At 46.8% G+C, this 27,199-nt stretch overlaps 1 protein-coding gene across 9 annotated transcripts in view; it reads left to right on the top strand.

The window, feature by feature from the left end:
• The window catches only part of SNED1 (sushi, nidogen and EGF like domains 1), a 2,618,914-nt gene that overhangs the window by 907,220 nt on the left and 1,684,495 nt on the right, over positions 1 to 27,199 (top strand). For all 9 annotated transcript variants that reach the window (XM_078665627.1, XM_078665624.1, XM_078665625.1 and 6 more), the window contains 2 exons: positions 9,726 to 9,839; positions 10,662 to 10,787. In XM_078665627.1, the coding sequence (XP_078521753.1) occupies positions 9,726 to 9,839; positions 10,662 to 10,787 (240 nt within the window). The remainder of the gene's footprint in view (positions 1 to 9,725; positions 9,840 to 10,661; positions 10,788 to 27,199) is intronic.

The following is a 27,199-nucleotide window of genomic DNA, read 5'->3' as shown; positions in this document are numbered from 1 at the left end:
CCAATTCTTTCCCGATTCTAGCTGGAACCACTCCACCAAGGTGCGGAGTTGTGGTGCTTGATAATATAGAGAGAGGTCAGGCACACCGACCCCACCGTGGGCAGGCGGAAGAATCGCAATCGCGTGCTTGAAGCGTGGACGGCGACCGTTCCAGATAAAGCGCGCCAGGTCAGACTGTGTCCGCTGAAGCCAACCCGCTGGGGGGCGCAGAGGGAGAGTCTGGAACACGTAAAGGATTTGTGGTAGCAGAGTCATCTTAGTGGCTGCTATCCGCCCCAGCCAGGAGAGCGAGTGATGTTTCCACCTCTGGAGTTCGTCGCTAAGGCGCGAACGGAGCCTGGCGTAATTCGCCTCAGCGGTGGCTTGGACGATTGGGGCCAGTAGAACTCCCAGATAGGGGATGGTAGTATTTGACCATTGTATATCGAACTCGCCTTGGACCTCGATGAGAGTCTCCGGCGGCAGAGAGATATTCAGGGCTTCCGATTTCTCCACGTTGATCTTAAACCCCGAAGCCAGTGCAAAGGTATGGAGTTCGATAAAAAGTGCTCGGAGCGACTGCATCGGCTCCGTAAGGGAAAGAAGGATATCGTCCGCGTATAAACTGATCTTATGCACTTCGCCGCCGAAGGGAATGCCCTTGATGAGGGAATGTTGCCTGACCCGTTGCGCTAATGGCTCCATGTATAGGGCAAAAAGGATAGGGGAGAGAGGGCACCCCTGCCTGGTGCCCCTGCCGATTGGGAAGCGCTGGGAGGTGTGTCCATTGACACGGACCGTGGCATTGGGCCGGCGATAGCCGTTCAGTATACGGTTGCGGAGAGCCTCTCCCACCCCGAAGTTTTGTAGCACCAGTTCCAGATAGGGCCAGGGCACCCTATCAAAGGCCTTTTCGGCATCGATGGTAAGTAGCATACAGTCTGGCCTCGTCCGCGACCCTGCCTCGATGAGGTGGAGGACCCATTTGGTATTATCGCTGGTCTGCCGTTGGGGAATGAAACCAGCCTGGTCCGGTTCCACCAGCTGCTGCATGTATGGTGCCAACCTACTCGCGAGGACGCCCGTGTAGAGCTTGAGGTCCAGGTTTAAAAGGGATATCGGCCTATAGGAACTACAGCGTGTGGGGTCACGGCCAGGTTTGGGTATGACCGTTATTGCCGCCTCCAGAAGGTCCTCCGGAATGGCACCTGGTTGGCTGAAGGTGTTAAAAAGATCCCGCAGTAGTGGGGCAACCTGGTGACAGAACGTTTTATAAAAGGCTGCCGAGTAGCTGTCTGGGCCAGGTGATTTCCCCAATTTGTGGCGGGATATCGCCTAAATCACTTCCTCCAGTCCAATGGGCCGATCTAGGAACTCCACTTGCGCCTCGTTCAGGGACGGGAGGGGTGTGCCTCCCAGGTATGCACGACCAGCCTGTAGGTCGAGCGAGTCAGCTGCGTATAGAGTTTCATAAAAGTCCCCAAAGGCCGCGGCTATGTCAGCACCGTCGACGGCAAGGTCTCCCTGACTGGTCTGTATGGCTCTTACGCCCTGTCTTTGGCGTTGCTCTCTCAATTTGCTCGCTAAGAGCTTCCCGCAGCGGTCACCCCCACTATAGTATGCATGTTGGAGGCGGAGAGCTGCATATTCTGCCACATCTTGGTCTAATGCCGCCAGCATCTTCCTCTCCGTACAGAGTTGGCGCCATGCACGGGCTGCCCCCGTTCGTTGGTGCATCTGCTCCAACTCCGCTACCCGTTGGGTTGTTTCAGCTCTTTTCTGGGCGCGGTCTCTGTTGTTGGCTGTGGCGATAGAGATGAACTCTCCCCGCAATACTGCTTTGAGCGCAGCCCATTGTTTGGCCTTAGTGGTGTCAGTGTTGTCATTGTGAGTTAAAAACTGGGTGGTGGCGGCTTTAATCCTCTCCACCACGGTAGGGCTTAGGAGCAAGGCATCCTGCAGGCGCCAATGTCGAGGCGGGGCAGGCACATCCGGGAAGAGGAAAGTGGTCATCACCGGGGAGTTATCCGACAGGGAGGTCGGGAGCATATAAACATATTGCACTCGGGGCACCAGCTGTGAGGAGCAGAGGAAATAGTCAAGCCTAGCGTAGGATTTATGGGCCGCCGAGTAATAGGTGTATGCCGTGGAGTGTGGGTGGAAGTGTCTCCATAGGTCGACCAGGCCAAGGTCTGAGAGATGTGCGTGGCCCGCTGTGGAGAGTGATCCCAGCTGCCCCGAGCGTTGGCATGAACGATCCGCCGTGTTATGGAATACTAAATTGAGGTCGCTCCCCAGTAGCAAGTGTGGTTGAGTGTTCGCTGTGGCTATCTCTAAGGCCGTGTGTAGGAATTTTTCATGACCCTCATTAGGCGCGTATATGGTGCCCACTAAAAGTGTCTGCCCAGCTATCAGAAAGCGGTGTATCAGCAACCTGCCCTTGATCTCTGCTTCCCTCTGCAGAACTTGACCCCGAAAGGATTTGGACACCAGAATCGCCACCCCTGCCACCTTCTTAGATGCGGACGAGAAAAACTGCAGGGGGAAGGCCCGGGATTTAAGTCGATGGTGGTCCTTCGGCAGCAAATGCGTCTCCTGTAGGAGGCAGATGTCCGCTGTGGAGTGCTCTATGAGGGAAAGTATCGCCTGGCGTTTGATAGGGTTATTCAGTCCCCTCACATTAAGAGAGAGGATGTTCAATCGAAGAGACGCCATAGGTGAGTAGTAGGGTCTGCGTGTCTCTGAACAAGGTGCGGGGAAGACAAGACTGCTCGGTGCTTAATGGGATTATTGAGCCCTCGTACATTAAGAGAAAGCACTGTAAGGCTAGTGTATGCCATCTTTCGTCAGGATGGTGTCATTAGCTCTAGGTTGTGTGCTAAGCGGCTCACAAAGGAAAAGGAAGAGGAAAAAAACAAACAAACGGTGGACAGGAGGAACCCCCCCAGATAACCCCCCAACCCCAGAACGGCAACATCCCATCAGTCCACGTTTTTGGAGTGTGATTGCCGACAGGTCCTGGAATAAGGCTACCGGGTGCTCCCGGAACCGCAGGGGCTGCTGTCGCCGTGCTTCCTTGAGGATGCGCTCTTTAAGAGGGTAGTCCGGCAGGTAGGCCAAAATGTCTGGGGGCGGCGCGGACGCCCGTCTCGCCAGCCCCAACCTGTGTGCTCTGTGAATCCTGATGGGGAAGTCTGACGGTTCCCCTGAGATCTCCTGGAATAGGGCCTGTAGGTACTCCGCAATGTCCGTACCCTCTTCTTTAGATGGGACCCCACGGACCCGAATGTTGTTGCGCCGGGACCTATTCTCCAAGTCCTCGTTGTGGGCTTGCAGGTCAAGCTGTTGTTCCTTCAGGCGTAATACGTCCTGCTGTAGCTGTTCCACTTCCTCATCCCGTGCTCGCCCCGCGTCTTCAATGGTGGATACTCGTTCGCCCAGGCCATCAACTTCCTCACCTCGCCCGCGACCTCCTGCTTCAGGGTGGTGAAGTCCTCTCGGAGAGAGGCGAAGAGAGACACCATGAAGAACCTGGTAATGGGCGCCTCTCCCTCTTCCGGATCACGTTGGGGCTTGGATGAGCTCGGGGACGACTGGCCCCTGTCCCCTTTGGTTTGGGTTTTGCTCATTATTTCGGGGAGGGTGCGTTCCCCTTTCTTTCTCTGGCCTGCCATTCCACGCCTGCAGTCCGTATGTGCGCCGCCTCGGTCGCTGTGTCCTTTTCGCGGGTCTTCTGCTTCCTACCACATGTGGAAGGGGCCTTTTACACTGCAAGTCCTTGCCCCCCGTTGCCTACTGCTCCCCTCGCTCAGTGCTCTACTTGGGCGCGATCTCCGCCCTGTGCCTCCCAGGGATTATGTCCGCAACTGGTGGTGTCGGGGTCTCTCGTGTGACGGCCAGTTCCACAGTCTTTCACCGCTCCAGCAGCGTGGCCGCCTCTTCCCCGGGGCGTTCCTGTGCGATCTAGTGCTTTGCACACCATGTGGTCATGGGGCCTTTAGTTCCTCTGTCAGACCTCGGCCTTTGCCGCCTCCGGGTCCGGATCCCGCGCCACCCCAGCCGCAGATGGATCGGCGCGCCGTGCGGTGGGCGTCAGTCCTTCCCCGGGTGTCTCCTCACTCTACCAAGTTCATTTCCGAGGGGATGTGCGCATCGGGGCCCCGACCCACGCGGTCCGCGGCCCCGGGCTCCGTTCAGGCCTGCGTGGCCCTCTCTGTCCCCAAACGCGTTAATGCCTGCTGGGGTGGACGACCGGGCCTTGCTCCGTGTCTTTGGTGGCTCTTTCAGGCACCGTTGGTATTGGCGCTCGGGGGCGGGCCAGCCAGACCAGGCCCGGGCTCCCCCAACCGCAGTCCGCAGTCTCAAATGCCCCCTTCTCCTCAGGCGGTCGGGCGTCCGCGTCCGCGGGTGTGCTGTCCGCAGCGTCTCTGGTGTTCCGTGTGGCCCAGCTGCCGGCCTCCGAGGCCGGGCCCCTCCACGACGGCCTCTCCTCCCTACTCCTCACCTCTTCGGGTGCTCCAGGTCCGAGGGAGCCCGGGCGTGGCTAGTAGCCGTCCGGCACTCGCCTTCCTTGTCTCGGCAGGCCCTCTACGCGGTCCTCCGTTCTGGGTTCCCCGTGTCTGCCCTCCTGGACTCTCTCCTCACCCGGACGTTGGGGCTATTTTGGCGGTGCCGCCCTCCGCACGCCCCCTCAGGCCCCGGGGCACCGCTCTGCTCCCGCTCCCGGCCGCAGTTCCCAGGAGAACCGCGAGTCGTCGCGGCTGGCGGAACGTCCCCCCCCGGAGTTAATCTCGCACTCCGGGCTTGTCCGTGATGTAGTGGCTGCCGTGGCTCACTCTGGTCGTGGATGGTTCCCGGGTTCCCAGCCGCCGCGCGCCGTGGCGGATCTCGGCTCCTGTCCAGCCCGGCTGCTGTCACCTCTGTGTCCTCGGAGGGCAGTATCCTCTGCCCCCTTCTTGGGGCGGGGGGAGAGGTGCTTAGGTCCCGGTCAGGCGGTCAGGTAAGGAGGAGCACTTGGGTTGTGCGACCTCTCACTCCGCCATCTTGGCCACACCCCACTTTGAAATTTTTACATCTAGTTAATTGACCTCTGGTGCAATTACTCAGTACCTTCCAGCTGGCCAGGGATGAAGCGGTTTTGATATCACCCCAATAAAGTAGCCCTGCAGATTTTAATAACAGGCTGAGCTGGTCTCTCAAACATTCAGGGGTTCCCGGAGAGTCCCAAATCGGGGCCAGGGAGGAGTAATAGGGAATTCCTATTTTTTTCTGGAAATACACCCAAGTCCTTAAGGCCCCCTGCAAGATCTTCAACCTCACCTTCTTGAAGGACTTCGGGTCCCCATATTTAAAGAGAAAATGACTCTGCCCATAGCTCAGTTCTCTTAACATTGCCCCTAAGAGTAATCCCAAGGGAGACCAGTCAACTTTATTTGCCAGCATACAAAAGTTGCTAAAATGAAATGCATGACAGTATACCAAGAGATCCGATGAAATGCGTGACAGTATGTCAAGAGATCCGAGCATGACTGTGTACTTGGCCAACATGCTACTTTTGGCTCAACGTCCTCGTTAGCTGTCTATCCAGTTACAGGAGGTGATTACCCTTGTGCAGAAAGATTCTGGGGTTCATCATGAATGAGAAGAAATCACTCCTGGTTCCCTCCCAGATGGCAGTCTTTCTGAGTTTTGTAGTAGATTCCATCAAGGCCACTTTGAATCTCCTGACTCGTAAGGTAACAAAGATCCAGCACAAGTTATGTCGAACACTGGCCAGGCGACATGTCTCCCTTCAGCAAATCTCCCGCCTGGTGGGTCTTCTTTATTCCTCAATACAAGCGATCTTCCCAGGGATTTTACATTATCAGGTTCTTCAACGCCTCAAGGGGATACACCTGCACAAAGGTCTTATGTACTCCCAGAAGGCTCAGTGGAAGCGCGGGCGGAAATAACATGGTGGCTGTCCCACATGGATTCATGGCATGGGAAAGCCATTTTCAGCTCCGCTCCCGACTTGATCATAGAGTCTGATGCCAGTGGCCTAGGTTGGAGAACCAGGTGTGGAGATTTTTCCACTGTAGGTTTGTGGTCAGCTCAAGGACAAGGACTACATATGAACTGCTTAGAACGTCTCACAGAGTCCTTTGCAGTCCAGTGTTGGACCCAGGACTGGATCTAATCCTGTGTCCTCTTGAAGATGGAGAATATATCGGCTGTCCGGTATATCAACCACTTAGGGGGCACACGCTCCTGACTCTCTAACCTGTTGAACAGCTTTTGTTAGTACTGCCTAGATCATCAGATCTCAGTCACTGCAGAATAGCTTCCGCAGCGGGAAAGCCAGATGGCGGACTGGCATTCCTGTCACCTTTGGAACTCCAGTCTTTGAAAGCTCCACTTAAACGTTTTGCCACAATACAGGCAACATGGGGTCCCCTTTCAGAGGACTTGCTTGCATCCCGATTGGACTATCACTTTTCCCGGTTCTTAAGTTGGAGCCCCGACCCTCTGGCAGTATCCACAAATGCGTTTCTCCAGGATTAGTCCGAAGAATGGCTATACATTTCCTTCGTTCTTGAAGACCACTCGCACATTGGCCCTGATCAGGCGACAGAGAGAGGAGGCGGTGATGGTCACCCTTATTTGGAGGTCTCAAGTAAGGTTTTCAGTTTTTATTGAAGTTTCTTGGGATTCTCCAATATGTTTCCCCTTCTTTCTGCCCCTTTTCCTCAATCCAGCCCAGCTACCACATCGATTGTCCTGGAAGGGTTGTTGTCCCTGGTGTCTTGGAGGATTACAGGGCACGATGGTTGGTCCTGGGCCTTTCATCAAAGGCTGAGGAACTCCTGCACATGCCCTGGGCTGACAGCACCGTTAAGCGCAATTAGTCTGCTTGGTCACGATGGACCAGTTGGTGCGTGTGAGGGAGTCTGGATCCCAGGGTCCCAGACTTAATGCAAATGCTTAATTTTCTGGCTTCTCTGACGTCTGAAGATTTGGCGTATTGCTCAGTTTATATCTTTTGGTCGACCATTTCGGCTGGGCACCTTCTTCCGGATAGCTCTCTGATCTGGAAACACCCTTTCGTGTACAGGCTGCTTCAGGGCATCTGTCTGTCTCTTCCCCCAGAACCACAGTACTCAGTCCTATGGTACGTAAATCAAGTCCTCAACCTGTTTCTCTCCAAACAGGTTTCTATCTCGCAAAGAACTCTCTGCAAAATTGACTATACTCCTTTGCCTGATATCTTGTCGACGGGTCCATGATGTCCGGGCATTGAACTTATCACGTAGAACATTTCCATACTCAGAAGTGTCTTTTACGCTCATTAGAAGAACAAAATGTCATACCAGGGTTATCTCTTGCCAGGCTTTCCCTGATTCCCCAAAACTGTGTGTCGTGCAATGCCTGGAGGCTTACGAAGAGATGATGGAAGAATTCCGTCCTCCTGGGTAACACCAGCATTTTAATTGTCCTCAGGTATCCCCACAGAGCTCTCTCCTATCGCCTGCTGGGTACGATGGGTCATGCAAGAGGCTGACATATATCTAAAGGAATATACCGCTTTTTTACGCATCCTTTTTCCCCACAAGGGATTACGTGGTAACGACAGCATTGTAATTCCCTGCGGGGAAAAGTTTAAGTGCTAAACAATGTTTACCATCTGAAGTGTTTTGCTGGCGCATTCCCGCCCTTGGGGCGATGGCCTCGAAGGCTTTCAGTTTAGGTGCCCGCCTCTAGGACATAATGAATTCAGCTGACTGGTCCTCTGACTCCACTTTTAAGAGATTTTATTTCAAGACAGATTTGGATATGGCTCATTTGGTGGTGAGCAAGCTTTAAACTAGCATAATCCTTGCCTCCGGTCCTGACATAAAATGAAAAATGTCCTAGCTATCGTAACAGACAGTTTCAATTCTCTTAAGGACTCTGAGATGAGGAGTATCCCACTTAGGGGATGTTATCTGGCTTCCTTCCATGCGATTAGTAAGTACTACGTCTTCTCTTCTTTAAATGTATCTACGTGATAAACAGTGTACTGAGAGTTGTTTCTATTGCTTTATTCCTATTATGGTTTTTTTCTTGATGCAATTGATCTACATAACTTGTAACTGATGCTGTTGTCAGGAATTGTTATTGCTATTCATATGTTCAGCTAGTGTCCGTCCAGTGGCATAATGACTCTTTGTCGTAGGTTCAGACTTGAGTAAATAGGACACAAAACTCTGGAGCACTGGACTGGCTTGCACGCCGAAAGTGGGAGGGTAGCGACAGGAGATGGACTATGTTTGGAGGCTAACGGTTCCTGATTGGATTGGCTGTTCTTAGACTGTGTTGCCTATTGGATAACGAACTAGCTGTTTTCCTACATTTTCAAGGGTTCATAGGAATAGTAGTTGTTTGATGTGTTTTATATCGCTGCTATTCATTAAAGCAAAGGAAGTTAAAGCATAATCCTCGCCTCCAAGTTCGTAATAGAATATAACTTTTCATTACAAAGGCCATGAAAGTTTTCATTTGGTTGCAAAACATCCATACATACCACTGCGATTCGGTATTTGGAGAGGACACCCTAAAAATGGCCCTTCCAAATTACAAATTACTAAACACAAATTGAGATTCAGTAACATGTTACTGAATCGCAATTTGTGTTGTGTATATGTCAAAAAGCCTTTTTGCGATCGGAAACGCCCAGTTCTGCAAATTGTTCCGTTTCCGACCACAGACTTGCTTTTGTATATATATATGGCCTTGAGTGTCACAGCACATAATAGGAGTTCAAAAAACATAAAGGATTAATATCACAGCATTGAATTAAAGTCATGATATTGGATCAAGATCACTGCACAGAATGGGGTCATATCACACTAGGAATTTGATAGTACAATGTCGATAATACACGAAAGGGAAAAGCAAACATGCAGGCTTTGATTGCTGCACAAAATATTACAGTGCAGAACATGAGTTCACTCCCGGGAAAGAGAGTCACATCCCCATCCCCACAGACAGAGGTTGAGAGCTAAATTAGCGCTATGACTCAAGGCAGATTTCTTAGCCCAAGGAAGGTGCCTATTTTCAGGACCACATCACGGGGCGAAGTCTTGCAGTAGAATACATCCAATGAAGACTGTTCTCCATATGTTGATTCTGCAGCAATTGACGATTGCTTCTTCAAATGAGATTTTACGGCCTGCTTCCTCAAATGAGATTTTACGGCCTGTAACTCCTTTGGTACAGCAGCAAGATCCTGACTCTACCATTCACAAAGGGCAAATAGAAAATTGCTCACAGCAAGCAACCAAGAAGGGGCTATAGATCCAGACCACACACAAAAAAATGAAGGGCATTTACAATTAGAACGCACCATATAGATGAACTGGGTACAAAAGGAACATTCAGAACCGTAAACACAAATAACCATGGTAAAAGGCGTTGTAACAGTGCACATAAAACAGTGGGGTGCAAATAAGTGGACCTCAACATCCCAGATCATTACGGATACTGCCTCCAGTCTTGAACCTTTCACCTAGAAATCATTGATTTCAGGTTTGTTAGTCTAATGATTTCAACGTGTCTGTAATGACCGGGAGGATTACGTTCGCCCTAGGTTCAATGAGAATACACTCAAAAGTAGTTGTTAGATTAGAGATCTGAGCGTCCTCATGAAGTATAAAATCATTCCGAATCTGTAGTTCTAGCCACTCAGTCTGAATGACAAGCTGATAAGATGATGTTTTTCTTCTCAGATATAAATGAGTGTGATTCCAGACCCTGCTTGAACGGAGGAACATGCATTGACCTCGTTGATAATTACACCTGTGCCTGTCCTGAGTTCTATATAGGACCCCACTGTAACGCAGGTGTGTATTCCGAATCTGCCTCATGTATGTTGCTTGTCGCCACATATATGTTCGCACTACTCATTACGGTAGCTCTGTATAGCAACTTGGTGTGAAAAATGTATGTGGACAACTGATTTTGTATATGTGAATTCCCAAACCACCTCGAAGGGTTCCGCTGTGAAACGTTTAGAAAGTATTTCTACTGTGAGGCATCCATTGTGGGAAACTGTTTCTGGCTCCTCTCTACGCTTATAAGACTTTGTGTGACACTATTGTGCTGCTTATCTCTACCTCAGTGAGACCAGAGATGGGTTCATGTTCTAGATAGCAAGTGTTCAGGTGCACTTTAAAACTCATCGCGATTGAGTGACTTGATCTGTACGCTTGGGGCGACTTTGGAAAAGGAGGAGAGCGTTGATCTCTTGCAGACAGCAACGAGTGGAGTGGTAGAATGTGTTATATCTCCTTCCACTGACTGCACCTCGTGACCCCAAGCACACTTCTTTGGCCTCGAAAGTGCTAGAGATGACAGTCTGCTGGCACCAGGGCGCAAAGGAACAAAATGATTCAAGGCTTGCAGACCTAGGAACATTGCTTCTATAACGTTATGGACATCTTCTGCCCATATGTATATGGCACATAGTTGTGTAGTGACTGTGAGGTTCTGCTAGTGTGTATAAGTCTGTTCCGCCTATAGTTGTGTAGTGACTGTGAGGTACTACTAGTGTGTATAAGTCTGTTCCGCCTTAGATTTGGAGGTGGACCAGCACTATCAATGTCTCAAATCTTTCTCCTCCCAGCATCTGAGATTTCTTAGTTCTCTATTTTCTTGTTTGGCAGCTGGAACCCCATCACCAGGGGCATGCTCATCCAGTCCTTGCCAGAATGAAGGGACCTGTAGAGAGACAGAGGAGGAATACAGCTGTGAGTGCCCAGAGGAGTACATTGGGGAGCACTGTGAAAAGCGTGAGTGGTACAACATCAATAAAGAGGAGCTTTGAGTGTCTATTTGGGAGGGTGGGAACCGAGAAAATTGGCAAGAAAAAAATTAAGTGGTGAAAAAATACCTGACTTTCAATACCTCTAAAAGACAGTGTTCCAACGTCTACACGATTTCCCTGAATTGCAATCATATCTGGGATTGTATCAAACCTAATAATGTTCTAATTAGGGCTTGAGGATCGTATCACGTAACATGTATGCTAAACATATACGCAAGGATTTTTAATTGGTGATCAATTTACTCATTCGATGGTCATTCTGAAACCTTGAATTTGTGTATTAAGAACTAATTTAAAATAACATACCGTGCAATATAGCAGTACTTCTCGAAGTTCCTCCACCAAATGTTGTTATTTTCAGAGCCAATAGATTTACCCCCTGCCAATTTCTATTTTTCACCCATAATGGCAAAGTGGTTTATATTTTTGAAGATTCGTGGGTCAGGGAAAGCTTTGCTCATGTTGCACCAACAGTTTTTCAATTATTCTGCTTTCATTGGATGATGTGTTTTCGTGAAAATATTTATTTTTCATTTACTGACTTAACGTGAAAACGTCTACCACAGCATCAATAAGCACATCTACAGATTGAATTCTTCGGATTGATGGGTATTTGACTGAGTATATCTTATGTAGTCTGGAGAGATAGAGGTATGTGCTAAGTAGAAAAATAAAATGTGTCAGTTTAAATCTGGTTTTTCTTGCAATTTCTTGTGCTTGTGCACACTTTTTCCCGTTCCATATCTGCCAGTGGCTCTTGTAAGTCATTCCCACAACTTACTCGCTTTTTGTTGAAGTTTTTTCTTGTCTACTTTCAAAGCGCTGTATATGTGTGAACCCAGCTTATGGTTGTCCCCCGTTTCCAGCAATACCTCCAAAGATACAGAGGTCGGCGGTGAAGTTGGAAATTATATCCAAATTCCCCTCACCATTCTTTTTTTTTTTAACTTTATTTTCAGTTTTGTAAAATACAAACGTGGAAACCCCCCCTCCCTCCCTCCCCGTCCCCTCACCATTCTAGACATTTCTCTGACATCCTTCCTCCGTCCATGTCATCAAAGAGCTTGACTTATTTGTTGAAATGGTTGGAGCCCCCCTATCTGCAATGATATGCTGAACGGGAACTTTCTCAAGACTACCTTAACTGCCGTTTTCCATGCCATCGTCACCTGGCATACCACTTGAGGGCTATCTGCATACAAGTTACCCCCCTTTTATCAGGTTTATCGGTAACGACCCCTCTCCCACTGGTCCCTTAGGCAGTCTTTTTCCCCAAATTATCTCTGAAGTGCAACTTCGAGGTGTGTGCTAGAGTTGTTTGCCTGTTTAATATAGCTCCAGATAAAGGACACCGTGCGCTATCCAGCTTCGAAGTACTTTCAGCTGCATGAAGGTGGACTTAGCAATTGGGCGCATATTGTTTTGAAGCATATACATGTATCTGGGGAGAAATTTAATTTTTGCATTCGCTACCCTCCCCATTTTGGAGAGTGACAAAGTGTTCCAGAAATGAACTGAGGTCCTCAAATCTTGGAGCACCCTATATTACACTTTGGAGTATCACTTCGATCCCCACATGATGGAATGTATCTGTTTCTCTTTGTAAACCTCTCTCCCGGAGTTCTTCTAAGGGTTTCATAGGCTGGCTAGCCAAGGCATACAGGTCTGCCATATTTCTGTTATTGTAGAGACCAGAGGCAGCATAAAAGTTAATCTGGTTCTTGTAGGTGCTGGGGGACAGTGGATTTTAGATGTTCCAAATGTTGTAGAGTTTCATCAGCATATATTGACACTGTATGTATTGTGTTTTATACTCTGGCTCTCCACGACTGCATCACTTCTCTTAATCTGATTGCCAGCTTTTGACTGCCAGGCTAAACAGTAGGGGGGGGGGGGGGGGGGGGGGTAAAGGCAGGTTTCCTTTTTCCGTTCTACTTGTCTGATATTAGACACCAAATTCTGACTCATGTCTAGGCTTTTGGTATCATAACCTTACCGAGCCCAGTTAGTTAGACTCAAAGCCCATCCTGGTGAGGACTTCAAACATATATTCCCAACCTAGGGTATCAAATGCTTTTTCAGTATCAATTGCCACTAGGGCACCCTCTATCTCTGGCTTGTCCAAGATATGTGTGATCCCACTAAAGTCCATGAGCATAGTACACCCCATAATAAATCCACTATAATCCTCGTTATTAGGGTCCTGATTACTCTTCGCAATCTATTTTTAGAATTTTAGATAGAACTCAGCGCTTCTGGGTCTTTATTTAGCTTCTGTGCTATGACTATTATGACCTCCTTCATTGTTTCCATATATTTCCAGTGCTTAACTCACACAAAAATCTCCAGAGCTCATCAAGAAGTAGGGCCATACATTAGTGATAAAACTCCAGAGAAAACCCATCTGCTGTTGGAGTTATTTGGTGTACCACATGTATAGCTGCAATGAGTTACTGAAGTAATCACTCTACACAGGAGAGTACAGGAACATAGACTTTATTGGCTGTATGTCTCCACAGCTTCCAGGAACTGACAAATGTCCCTGAGATTCAAACTGTGAAGTTCTATCACTATGACAATGACATCATAAGTAACTCTGGCCACAAACATGACCATATGCACACTGGAACAGATTCGGTGCGCTGGAAGAGGTCGATTGACAGGGATGGGATAATCAGTCCCCCAAGACTGAGAGGTTGAAGGTGGAAAATCCACCATTAACAGGAAGGGAAAAAGGGAGGGACAATGAAATAGTTGACGCGTCCGATAGAGGAGGATACACCAAAATTCCGAATACCAGTTTTGGAAGAAAAAAAGGGACAAACCCACCAATTATTCTTAGTGACATTCATTCCAACAATGTCACACTAACAGAAACAAGCAAACAGGGTATGCTCCTATCAGATGAACCAAAAAGAACTACTAAAGAAATGACGCCAGCAAATCTACTAATAGCATCCTGGAATATTGCAGGACTAGCGGCCAAGTTCGAATCACAGGAATGGCTGAGCTATATTAAAAAATTCCAAATCATTTGCCTGCAGGAAACTTGGGCTCCCGATTTAAATGACTACAGTCTGGAAGGATACAAAAGCTTTTGTGTCCCAGCTAAAAAAGCAACCTCTGGAAGAGCAAGTGGGGGTCTGGCCATATATGTCAATCTAGACATTAAGGGCATCTGGAGTAACATCAAATGGGCCTCACGCAACCTACAAGTTCTAAGGTTCACCTCAGCAAGAATAACCCTTTTCCTAGTTAATTGGTACAACTCCCCAGCACTGATGGAGAGGGGAAAAGCCATTTTTGAATTAGAGGAATGCTTAAAAAATTTAAACCTTTTACACAAGACACCAAACGAACTGAGCGTAATACTAACGGGAGATTTTAACTGTCACTTATGCGACAAACTAAAACCTTTTAATAAAGACTGGTCAAGATGCACTTTAATGAAAGGCCCGCATTTTGCACACACAAAAGAGGGATGGGATTTGGAGAGATTAACGAAAAGGAACAACTTAACCCAAACGCTAGACCTTGTGGCATTGGGCGAATTAGGAGAACTGACACCAACGTACAAAGGAAGAGGGTGCCACTCCTATATTGATTTTATTCTAGTCTCACCCATCCTAAAAAGAAACATTACCAACACTAATATAGAGGCCAGCAGTTTTAGTGATCATAACCCGGTCTTTATTGCAACCGAAGGTTTTGATTTTAACACATGCCCAAAGAAACCTGACACCGTGGAAAAAGCTGTGGATCAGGGAAGAAGAATTAAATGGGCAAAAATTGATGGGGTCAGTTTTTATAAAAAATTACTAGCAGATGCGTCAGATGCAATTGACAAATGCTTAGACCCAAGTGTTTGCGGGGACCGGGTGGTCAAGGCTTTCGAAGAAATCGCACAACACGTAAATAATTCATTAACGACCAAGGGATCTAATAAAATGAACTCAAATCCCCGCTGGTTCGATGTGAACTGCACCAAAGCGCTTAAAGAACTGAAGGATAGCCTCCACTGCAAACCAAGGGATAAGATCAGGGTGATAAAGAGCAGAGCGGAGTATAAAAAGGCCTTGAAAATCCGAAAGCAAAACCTACAAAACCAGGCCTGGGAAGACTTAAGGGACGCCGCCGAAAGAAAAGACATTGTTAGCTTCTGGAAAGTGATTAATTCCCCTTGCTTTCAGGACCAAGGGGCGCCAAAAATCACAAATGTCATCTTACCGGAGCAATGGCAGACCCACTTCCAGAGCCTATATAACCACTCAAATCACCTAGCCCTGGAGGATACATCGAGGAAACACCAGCCGGCAAAGCTAGACTTCTCTTTGAAAGAAGTCAAAAGGGGAATAATCGGACTAAGCAAAAACAAGGCCCCGGGCCCGGACGGAATTCCACCAGACCTGTACCTGAGTCAACCTGACTTGTGGGCACCGTTACTCACCAGGGTTTTAAATGAGGCGGTGGTGGCAGGCCTACCCCAGTCCTGGTCAACGGCGACTATAGTCCCAATTTATAAGAAAGGGAACCGCGATGACCCCCAATGCTACCGACCCATATCGCTTATAGACGTGACCGCAAAAGTTTTAGGGCGAGTCATTCTACAGCGATTGCAAGATTGGGCAGAGGAACATCAAATCCTCTCAGAAATGCAATACGGCTTCAGGAAAGGTAGATCTACTACTGACCAATGTTTAAATCTTTACCTTCTGATAGCCAAATATACCATCGCCGGAAAGGGGTCCATTCACATGGGGTTTATGGACCTTTCAGCGGCTTTTGACTGTGTAAATAGGAGAAAGCTCTGGAGCATGTTAGCAGAACTAGGAGTGGACCAACCGCTAGTGGACACCTTGCAAAATCTCCACCGGAACACCATAGCAAGTGTAAGGTACAGCCAAGAGGGTAAGAAGACCGACCCCTTCACTTGCACAAGTGGAGTAAGGCAAGGATGTATCCTTGCGCCCTTTTTGTTCTCCATTTACATTAATTCGCTGGAAAAAGACCTGCTTAATCTCAAGGTGGACTCACCTCAAATCGGCCATCGTGCGGTACCTGTGTTATTATACGCCGATGACGCGGTTTTACTTGCTAGAACCCCCGTAGGCCTGCAAAAACTGATTGATGGGTTTGTCAGATTCATGGACAAACTAGACCTGGCAACTAATCTGGAAAAATCCTACATCATGTCCGTCGGAAAACCTACAAAAGGATCTTTTTCCTTTCACATTGGGTCACACAAAATCGACAAAGTCCAAACCTTTTCGTATTTGGGGGTACTATTTGATCATCACCTCACTTTTAAACCCTTGGTCGAAAAACATTCTACGAAACTTGCAGCTTCAGTAGGAGCTATCATGGGATACGGGCAAAGACTGGGAAAATGGTCCCCGGAACAAATTTTGAACCTTTACAGGGCAATTTGTTGCGCGAAAGTCTCCTATGGCGCAGAAGTGTGGGGCTTCTTGGATAGCAAAGCCCAGCAGATACAGACCGAAGAAAACAAATTCATGAGGAGAATTTTGAAGGTCCCTCAGAGTGTATCGGCCCACATAATCCATGAAGAACTAGGAGAACCCCTCATAGGAGATAAAATCAAAATTAAACCCCTCCTGGCATGGGTCAAAATATGGACTAACCCAGGGGCCGCCCTCACAAGACAAATTATCGAGGACTGCCTCAAAAAAGATAAAGGTGACATCATTCCTTGGCTGAACTATGTAAAGAAATCCCTAGCCGAAATCAATTGCACACACTTTTTCACATCCCCAGACTCCATAACACCTGAGAGCAAATCATTGGTAAAGAATCTCTTCTTGGAACAGCTCAAGCTATCAAGAGCAGAAAAAGAAAATTGTAAACCCACAAATTCCACCTATAACGAACTCACAGCAAAGCATGGAATGGAACCTTATTTAAGAGTCATGTTTAACGCGCAGGACCGCTTTGTCATGACACGGTTCAGACTAAACATGCTACATCACATTCTCACGGTCCCGGCAGGGTTTACTCACACACTGGCGGAGAAGGGTACCTGCGGCTGCGACCATAGGTCTCCGCAGGATACCCTTCATTTCGTTTTATTGTGCCCATTTTATATTATGCCTAGACGTAAGTTCTTGGTGGGGATTCTGAAAGACATAAAACCCAAACATGCAAGAACGGCTCTGAGATTCCTACAGGAAGCGGAGGACGCATATACCCTCTTTTGCACCATAAATTTTATTCGTGTAGCGATAAGACTAAGAAATACTAGAGAAAACTGACCATTGACATTTGCCTGTTCCCATGATGAGCTAAATTGCACGAATATTTTAATCAAAGGACTCCCGTATTTAGTGATGTATTTAGGTGTTACACTAAAAGCTTTTTATGTGTGTATTTTGTATCTGTGCTTTTATGGTGTCTTTTTAAGAACCGAATAAAGATTATAAATTGAAATTGAACTCTGGCCACAAACATGACCATAGAGCTAAAGATGAGACTACTACATTTACTTTGCGTCTAGTTCAGCTCTCTGATCTAAAGTGAGTGTCAGAAGCTTGATCATTTACAAGAATTGTGTTAATGAGATTTCATGAGTTAGCACTGGTCATTTATATAAATTAGCCAAATGCTGAGAGAGTGTGTTGTTGGTGCTAGCCTGTGTTTCCACTACTGTTCCATCAGGTTTATTTAGAGCAAATATTAAGGAAGAGTCTCCCTCTTTTTTAACTGGCTATGCTAAGATTGTCCCCTATTTATCTCCCTCTTATGTAGTTTTTGCCTACATTTTTTGTAAGGGTGGGCTTATCTAAGGTGTTCCAGGTTGTCTCTACTGCCCTTTTATCCTCTGGTAGTTCTGTTTAATGCTATGAGCCTTTCAGTTTCTCTTTCTACAATGCTACTAGCTTGCCTGTGTGTTAGATTGTACCGCAGTCATTGCTTTATGCCATACATTTTGCTCATGTACTCCCCAGTTACTAGAGCTTTAAGGATCTTCCATTCAGTGGTCCTGGCATCTGTCATCCACCAATTACTTTCCAGGTGATAGATAGATAGATAGATAGATAGATAGATAGATAGATAGATAGATAGATAGATATTATACAATTAATTTAAATCTTTACACATTTCACAAAGAAATATCAAACGTATTTACAAAAAGTAAAAAAAGGTGATAGAAAAAGACAAAGTGCATAGTACTTTAAAACCATGAAAAGAAGCATTCGGTATCTTTTGCTGAAGATGATCTATTCCCTGTGTTTCTTGCTTATGACCCTATATTATTCAGGTCTGCCAAGTGTCACGCTTCTGGCGTGACGCTAACGCATTTCAGTGTGGTGTTCCCGCATCACCGCACTGAAATGCATTGTCCCGCATTTCTGCCAGTGACAGCACTCTGCTCCGACAGCTCTGAAACTGGCTGCCCGCTACACCAGGTGCTAGCGTGCGCTGGCGCTCAGACACCTGTGTGCGCCCCGGGCAGCAGCAGACTTCACTTGTGGTCGGCAGAAGCACAGTTAGAAAACAGTTAAACGTCCTCTAACCGACAGTGTGCTACAAATGTTACAATCAGCCCTGGCGCCTGCATTAACATTCCCGCCGGCTGCGCGGTAGTACAGTGAGTGAGTCACTGCCTCGGAGTGCCCAATTACGGAGACCCGGGCGGGGCCTGACCTTAGCAGTCGTTGCATTACAGGCTGTGGCCCCGCGTGGGGGGCAGGTGATCGGATATGACCTCATGAGTCCTGGGACAAGCATGGTCGGTCAGAAGCGGAGCGGAGCGGGGCCGGGGACTCAACTGCAGTCACTGGTCAAATTTAAAATGAATCGACATCATGATTCCGAGAGGACTGGACTGAGGGCCTGAAGAATCATGCTCAGGTGGTGCGGTGTGCCGCCGCAGGATGAGTCTTTGCGGCTAGGACTGGAGGCGGCCTGCAAATATAAGTAAGTGCCTGGCCGACAGAGCCGTCTATTCATTCTCACCGACTCTCTCAGAAACGCTACTATTAATTAGCAGCGACAGACCAAGCGAAAGCTGGTAGCACTCTAATGCACGCTGGGTCCGGTCAACTCGCTCTGTCATGTACAGCATACTCTTGTCCATGCCGCATTCCCAGATTCATGCGACGTCCGTTGTGAGAGTGTGTAATAATTTTCTTGCCCAAGGAGTGCTGTTGCTGAGACTGCCTGAAACTTTTGCAGGCCACCAGCGCGCGAGCGGACTGCAGATGAGACACGCGGTGCATGTTTTTGTATGGCATGATCGGGCCTTTGACCTGGCTGACCCCGGAACCAAGGCCGTGGCACTGGACAGACTATTGGCTGACAGTGTACTAATCTGCTGCAAAGTGCTGTCCTCAAGTTATATTAAGTCTGGGGGTGGGGGGAGGCTCGGGGCTGCTGAGCGTTAGACTGCTGTTGCTTCGCTGATTCTGGGTCCACATGGCGTCACAACTGCAATAGTTTGTCCCTTTCCTGAGAGGGGAGAAAGCCTGGAAGTAAAGTTACTCCTGAGGCGGGTGGGGCCGGAGTGCGAGCAGGTGTCAGTTATGAATGTGTTACTCTCGTTTGAGCGTCCACTACTACTCGCAGCGCTGCCTGTACCCACTTCATCACAGTGCTCATCATGCCACTGCCCTGCGACCGGACCTGGTCGGAAAGGAGAGGTTGCATTAAAGATTGAAAGTGTCATCACGGAGACTGCTGCGTGTCTCAAAGAGGTATTAATAGTTTTGAAATGTTACAGTCTGATAGACACTTTACCCGACGTACCCCTGATTATTTCCTATACATTTCTGCCTTTATCTTCCAACATACACTTGGCATTTAAGAAAGTAAAAAGAGCAACAATTTAATATTTCTCTAACCAATTGGGATCTGTGTTGGCATAAACCCCCCATCATGGACCAAAAATGTGCCATACCTATTACCTGTAGCTCCGCTCTCTGCTCTCCAAACTCAGGGTGGTGCTGCAGAGGCAGGGCTAGGTAGGCTCCATTCAGCTGACTCTTGATTTATTTATTAAAGCACTAAAGCACAGACTCGAATTTAAATACAATTTTGGGCCCTCTCCGTGCTGCTGTGCTGTTGAGTAGATCGCGCTCACACTGCTTCCCAAGCCCTGACCCCCAGGCAAAGATTTCCGTGGTCTGGGCATTCTTCACCGGCCCTGGCTCCACGTGTGTTCCGGGATGGTCTCTGTACATGTGTCCGTCCACGCGAGCGCTGTGCTGTACTATCGTGAAAAGGCACAGCAAACCATAGCCTGTGACTTCTCAATGGCCTGTACTGGCAGCTGCGAACGGGAATTCTGCAGACGGTCTACTCTTTAATGCCGCACTGAGCCCTTAAATATAAGAGAGGCCCAGCGACTGCTGCTGCTGCTATCTGAGCAACACCAGTTCGGGCGATTGGCAATTTACCAGAACCCCGTAGTCGAGAATGTTGGTTAAGGGCTGTCCAGAAGGGGCTCTCAATCCGTGCTCATAGAGTGATGTCTGCAGTTGGAGGAGTGACATATACCTATGAAATGCTACAGGCAGTAATTTAAATAAAAACATAAAGTGATGCTTTCCACTTTCAAAGTGCAGCTGTTCTCCTATTACATATTACAGCATTGCTGAGAAGTGCAGATGCTCTCCCTTTTAAATTCAATTACTGCAGGTGCCCAGTTACAGCAATGGTCTACAGGAAAACCTTTGGATTTAATGATCCCTCTGGGAAGGTTTAGTAGCATTGAATTAATGGCAATTTTACAATGAGACAGCAATGTCAATTATCTGCGCTAATGTAGTGCGAGCAGGTGTAAAGTGCCGGATGAGAGGAGATTATGCTAGTGTATGAGATTGTTTTGGAGGAGGAGAGTTGGTGTTTTGGAGGAGTATGTGCATGGGAAAAAGCTAAAGAAGGAAGTGGTATTGTTTTTGGCACCTATTGAGGAGAGGAGGACTGCCCTTCCATTTCTGGTACTTTGCAGCAGTTTTAAGATAATCTTAAGAGTTTCTTGTTATTTAAATGGGTGTCGTTTCTGAAATGTATATATTTCCCTCATCTCTGTTGCTTGATATTTGTTTGTGAGAAAGTGTCACTCATTCACATTGAATGTCACTCATAATTACATTCAAATTCTGAAAATGTCACACATAGCAATCTGAAACCTTGGCAGCTATGATTATTTCTATGTTGTGCATTGCTTCAGTCATTTCTTATGGCTCACCTGTGATTTCAACTTCGGAGAATAGAATGTTCTTATCTTTGTTCTATTCCATTAGTGTAAAACTAATGAATAAAAAAAATCTGTCTGTCAGTTGATTGGATTCCCCTTTAGCCGACTTTCTATCGCCTCAGTGTAGTTTTGTATATTTAAACCTCGGAATATCAGTAGCAATCAGTATCACCTTTACCTCATTAGTTGCCTGCACATACATGAATTAGCAATTTGCCCACACAGTCTGCAGAGTAGATCAGCATTACAGCGTAATCGCCCATAGCAGTATGCCTTTACATTTATGAGTTCACATGTCAGTTCTATTTTTATGACAAGAGAGGGTGGTTGTTTTAGATATGCTGGGCATTTTGGAGAGTCATAAAGATTTTTAGCCAACTTCCCATGTGCTTTCCTGCTCAGTTCGGACAAATCCAAGCTGGTCGATATCATTTTAACCTATTTTATTAACACATTTGCCATATGTTTATTGGAAATATTACTTTTGCATATTTGCTCAGCTTCTGGATCTCGGATCACTCATCGAAATATTTGTTCCAATTGGACTTGCCCTTTTTCTTTATAATGATTCGGGGAATTAGTTTCGGCTACTTTTAGGTTCATGCAGTATGCCAAAACTATTTGAGGCGAATTTGGGCTGAGACTGTGGAATAGGGTGAATTAAAGAGCCGTCACTAGCATTTACATTGGGCCTTCTCTAATGAGTTGTTCAGCTTACTTCTGAATGGGAGCATTCAAAATGTTAATATCTGCCGTAATTTGCATCTAACCAATTTGCATATTGCTGTCACATCTTGACCTGTTAGATGTTATAACAATCTTTGAACCATGTAGTTCAGTGCAGAAGTAGTGGCCTTTAATATGTTCAAATGAGTTGCAAAGTGTCCTCATTTCATATTCAGACACCCAGATGTTTGTATGATTTTATCCTTTCCATTCCCTTGGTTTCCAGATACTATAGGCCCTTTTTGATTACTTTGCTGTGAAAAACTATTCTTTTTTATCTAGTGCTTTTGATTTTAAAGTTATTTGTGTTGCAGTTAGCAACCAGCACATCCAGGATCCTTAGAGCCCATAGGTGTTTGATCAACTAATATTGAATTGTTCTACCTGCTAGCTTTGGAGGAAAGGCTTTTTTTTTGTTTTAAGTGCATTGTTTTGTTTTGCTAAATATAGATTGAAAAGTAGTGGGGCCAAAATACACCCTTGCTTTAAGCCTCTATTTGTCTGAATCTTTTCCGTTTTTGCCCATTTGAAGGTCACTTTGATTTTAACTCAAGTGTCTGTGTTTATGCATGTTATTGCTCTTGGAAGGGAAGATATAATCTTCCATGAAGCTAATGTATGCCATAACACCTTCCTCTTCCTACACAATCACAGGCTGTAGTGAAGTCGATGAAGGCTGCATAGAGTTGAGGTCCTTTCCTTGACAATACTTAGTCAATCAGCGGTGTAAGGCAAAATAGGCTATCCTCAATACAACTTTCTTTCCAAACTGCTGTTTACTTCTGAAAATCTTAAGTTGTATATGATCTATTTAGCCCTGCATCCTAGAAAAACAGGAAATACTTGAATGATCTTATAACTATTTGAAAAAAGGATAATGGATCCCATTTGATCCGAACCTGCTTGGCACTTTGAATAGACACTATGCACTTTCTTAGAATGTCTTATTTGCAGGGTTATGTGTTATGTTTGAACACATTTGTTATTTAGGAAAGTCCAGCACCACAGTAACTTGTAATTACCTGATTGACTATCTTCCTATTCTAATTATCCGGTTTCTGTCAAAAGGCACTGTGCATTTCAAGGAATGATTTAGGGTTTTGTGTTGGGTCAGAAAATGTTAACATGTCTCTCTTAAATTCGAATATTTATACATATCTGAATGATCATCGTTTTATTATGTCTGAATAATGATAACGGACTTCTGTATACTTGATTCGGACGGCCTTGATGTGTTTTCATGAATTTCAAGTATGCTACTCAGCTTTTGGCTAGTTTTATGTTCTCTATGCATTTTATGTATTTTTTTTGTGTGACTTTTATGGTTGACTAAAACCGAATAAAGTTTTTGTTCAATTCATTCATTCCTGTTTACTTTGCAGGGATCAGATAGTTTCCTGTTTTCCACTGCTCTAATTCTTAGTTTAATACTTTTGCAAAAACATTTGCCATTACCATCCAGAACTGCAATGAGACTGAAGTTTTACGAGGGTTTTAAGTCCCTTTTTAGGGCTCGCCTGGCGTTGCAGCGCGAAGCGCTGTCGCCAGCGAGCCTTATTGTGGTTGTGTTGCCTCCCCAAGTGGTACAGACCTGTGCACGAGCAGACTCCGGTCTGTGAACGTGCTTCTAAGACGCGCTTCCCAGAAACGGGCAAAGACTGCAGACGCCGCCACTGGCACGTGCCGCAGAGAACGCCAACGTGCACCCTCACGGCGTCACGCTCCTGCCCTCCCGCGTCTCTTCCAAGGCTGTTCTGCGCTCCAGGCCGACTTGTTGTCCTTGTTACGACTTGTTTTATTATTGCGATCCATGGTCTCCTACCGTCTGGTGCTGCGAGCTCAGGGTGTGTGCGCGAGCGGCGCGCATGCATGGGAGCAGCCACAGCAGTCCCGGAGGAGAACAGCAGCTGCAGAGCAGAACCAGAGGCATCAGCATGGTGGCGGAGGACGAGGGGCTTCAGGTGTTCCAGAGCGTCCGGGCTAAGATCGGTAAGGCTGAAAGGCATGAGGAAGGAACTTGGTAACCCTCCGAGGGCTCTGCTTGGGTGGTGGTGACAACTGCAGGATGTGGCCGACGCTGCCTCCTTTGTCACAGACGGCTCGAGGGGATCGGGATTTTTGGGATGGTGCATGCTGGATCCCTTGTAGATGAGCAGAGTCGGCGCCACTATTGCTGATTAAGGAGAGGTGGGTTTGTTTTGTATTTGACAGTACGGATTCTATTTGGGGAATGTGGAAACCATGCCTCTGACTTTGTGATCCATTCCCATTACTGTTGAATGACTAGATAGATGTACAGTTATTGCCAAAACACATTTGTTTACACACTCTTTTGCGATTGAGAGACTGTTTTCATTAACGCCGTAATTAACGAAACACAAGTTATGTGCTTCTTTCTTTGTGTTTTGCTAATCGGATTTGTGTATGGTGCATTTTGTATACATTCTGTGGTGCAAATAAACCTGTTTATTGGCGCTCCTGGTTTGTCACGCAGGAGACCCCAGGCACAAATGATCTGCCCTTTCTTCACACACTATGACGATCTAACGATTACAACAAAGTTCTGGGGGCCGTGCACCAGTGTCAGCTGTCCAGATGCGCCCACCCCTGGGCCTCAGAGCAGCACTAGGTGCCCCCCAACGCACCCGGTATGAATAAGTTTCACCTCCCTTGGCGACCCTTTAGGCTTTCGCGCCTAGCTGCAGACCAGATTTCACCTCACAGGAAGCCACCTCAAGGGGAGAAGCTTGCTCCGTTCCGAGCAACAACCTGTGCAGCTATGTCTGAATGGTAGGAGGTGGTCGTACCAGCCCCAACCTTCCCAAGGTACTCTTTGTAGTGTATACTCGAACACCACTCTCTTGACCGTTATTCTACCGCCCTTTTGCCTTACAGTGTTTAGTTCCTGAGCTTAAATTAAGCGTTCTGTATTTTGGCAACGAAATGTCAGAGACATAGTTTGTCAAGGATAAAACAGTACGGTCAAGTGGGAAAGCCGAGGTCAAGTCTTTGACCTCGATAATTTGTGCTGAGAATCGCAGACACGTTTTAGTTAGGATATTATGTAATACAGTCAGTGATTGGTAGCACGTGCCCTGCAGACCTTAATGTGGAATGCAAGAGGCACCCACCACCTTAACCCAACCGTCGGTCCAAGGCTTTAAGTGGGATGAAAAAACTGGGGGGTCTCTCAGGGGGGAGTGGCCAATGTAATGAATGGCGTGGCTTAAAAACACATAAGCTAAACATCTGTGCTTAGCATAGTTTGCTGCCGAACCTTTATTTAGCTATTTCTTTCATTACATCCAAATATATGATACAACAGGTATCATCATACCTACTGCAAGTCAGGACTATTAGCTTGCAGCAACTATGGCTTGTATATAATACTAGCAGCCTGCCCCGACGTTGTCCGGGGGCAATCAGGCTTACAGCGTAGCACTCCTCCCTGCGGTCCAAAGTTTAACTTTCCTCCCCGCGTCCACAATCCAAGGGCCCCTAAGCACCTCCTCAGCCCACCGCGGGCGTCCGGTGGCAATGAGGCTTACAGCCCGCTCCAGTCACTGCTGTTCACCTCTCCTCCCCGCTATCCTGTCCACCGCTCCAGTTTACCGCTCCTCCCAGCCCGCTCCAGTCTGAAAGGCAACGAGGCTTACAGTCCCACAAACTTTACCGGTCCTCCCCCAAAGTTTACTGCTCCTCCGTTTGACGTACCTCAGCCCGCTCCAGTCAGCGCGGTTCACCGCTCCTCCCCGCTCCTCCCCGCTATCCTCCATTTTACCGCTCCTCCCAGCCCGCTCCAGTCTGCAAAACTTCACGCTGTTCACCACTCCTCCCCGCGCTCCTGATGATGTCAGCACGTTAGCGCACACGGCCGGCGCTACTTCGAAGGGACTATTTTTTTTGTAAGGTATATTTTTTAAAGAAGGTATATTTTTTGGGGGTATATAGCCTATGTCACTCTGCACAGCCTGCCAATTTCAATGATGTATTGGGTGTTTGGATTGGCGCTGTGGTTCCCGAGTTTACCCGCCTCAAAGGTTCCCAATTCTTACTTTATAATAGTAGTATAGATTGAAAAAGCTTCCACTTAAAGCCCTGGTGACACCACAACAATGTTGATGCTTTTTCAGTGTTTTTCAGCTATCTCCCTATTGTGCTTCTCTTCCCACCTGTGCGCTTCTCCTCAGCCCCTCCATGATGCCCTTGCCCGCCCCAATACATGCTGCTTTCTCGTTCCTGTGCTCCTAACGCTATGCTTTAACCTACTACACAGCTAACAAATACACTACTAACAACATACAATCACAACATATCAGATACATACAATAAATAATACATAGCTATAACACAGTACCATTAGCAATGAAAATGACTTTAACTTAAACAAAGGTGAGACCTATTGCATTTCCAATGCTTGTTATGGATTGGTACTAGCAGGGGACCCTCACCAGCTGTCAAGTATCATCTTAGTATCCAGGCAGTTCTTAAAGAATGGAAAAGGTTTTCACCCATTTTTGTTTGGTTGGTTTGAAGGAAAAGGATGGGATGCGATTGGATCCGGAAGCCCCTGTGGAGTGCATGTTCTTCATTACATTATCCACTTTATGGTGTTATATTTAATAGCTGGTCTGCACTTCCTATGATAGCTCCTTGCATTGTTTTTGTTTATTTTCCGTCTGATGTTATTAGTATAGTTTTTTTTAAATAACTTGTCCAGGTGGCTGCAGTTATGTTTATGGTGGCTGATTGGGCTTTTCTTGCTGACAGCTGGTTTACCAAAAAATAGAATTCGCTCAAGTTTTTTTAATTTTGCAGCTTAATGCAAAATTACCCATTGCCTTTCTTATGTTAACTTCTTTTTTCCTAAATGGTCTTCCTGGAGGTCCTTATTTCTTTTACTTCCTTTTTTGTGTCTTTATCTTTTGTTCATCTGGTATCTTAGTGGCTTGTTCAATTCCCTTTTTAGAGGCCCTAATGTCCTTCTGCTGGGTGTTCTGGCCTTAATTGATTTCTCATAAAAATGTAGTATCACTGCCTCTGTGAATAGCGATATCAGGATAGACATAAACTCATGCCATCCATCTAGCATGCGAAGTCCATTATTTGGATATAATCTCCCAGATATTCTTTTGTTACATGTGTGTTCTGCTCACTTTTTGCTGTTGACCATCGGCCCATTTGATGGGCTCCATTTCCGCCTGATCTCCTAGGTGTTTTTGCTGCTCCAAAATTGCCCCACTCATTTGCAGTAGTAGACCTTTCAGCATAGTGTGATCACTAAACAGATTGGGGATTACTTTAAACTCCCCAGTCTCGTGAAAATGGGCAATGGAGATCTACATGTAGTCCAGAGTATCTAATCTTTGAAGAGATGTGTGCATGTACGCTGCTAGTTGGTCTGACACCATACTGTCTCTAAGCATTCTGCAGAC

This window comes from Lissotriton helveticus, chromosome 11, assembly GCF_964261635.1.
Source record: "Lissotriton helveticus chromosome 11, aLisHel1.1, whole genome shotgun sequence".
NCBI lineage: Eukaryota > Metazoa > Chordata > Amphibia > Caudata > Salamandridae > Lissotriton > Lissotriton helveticus.
Note: the sequence above shows the minus strand (reverse complement) of the source record. Positions and strands in the feature narration are given on the sequence as shown.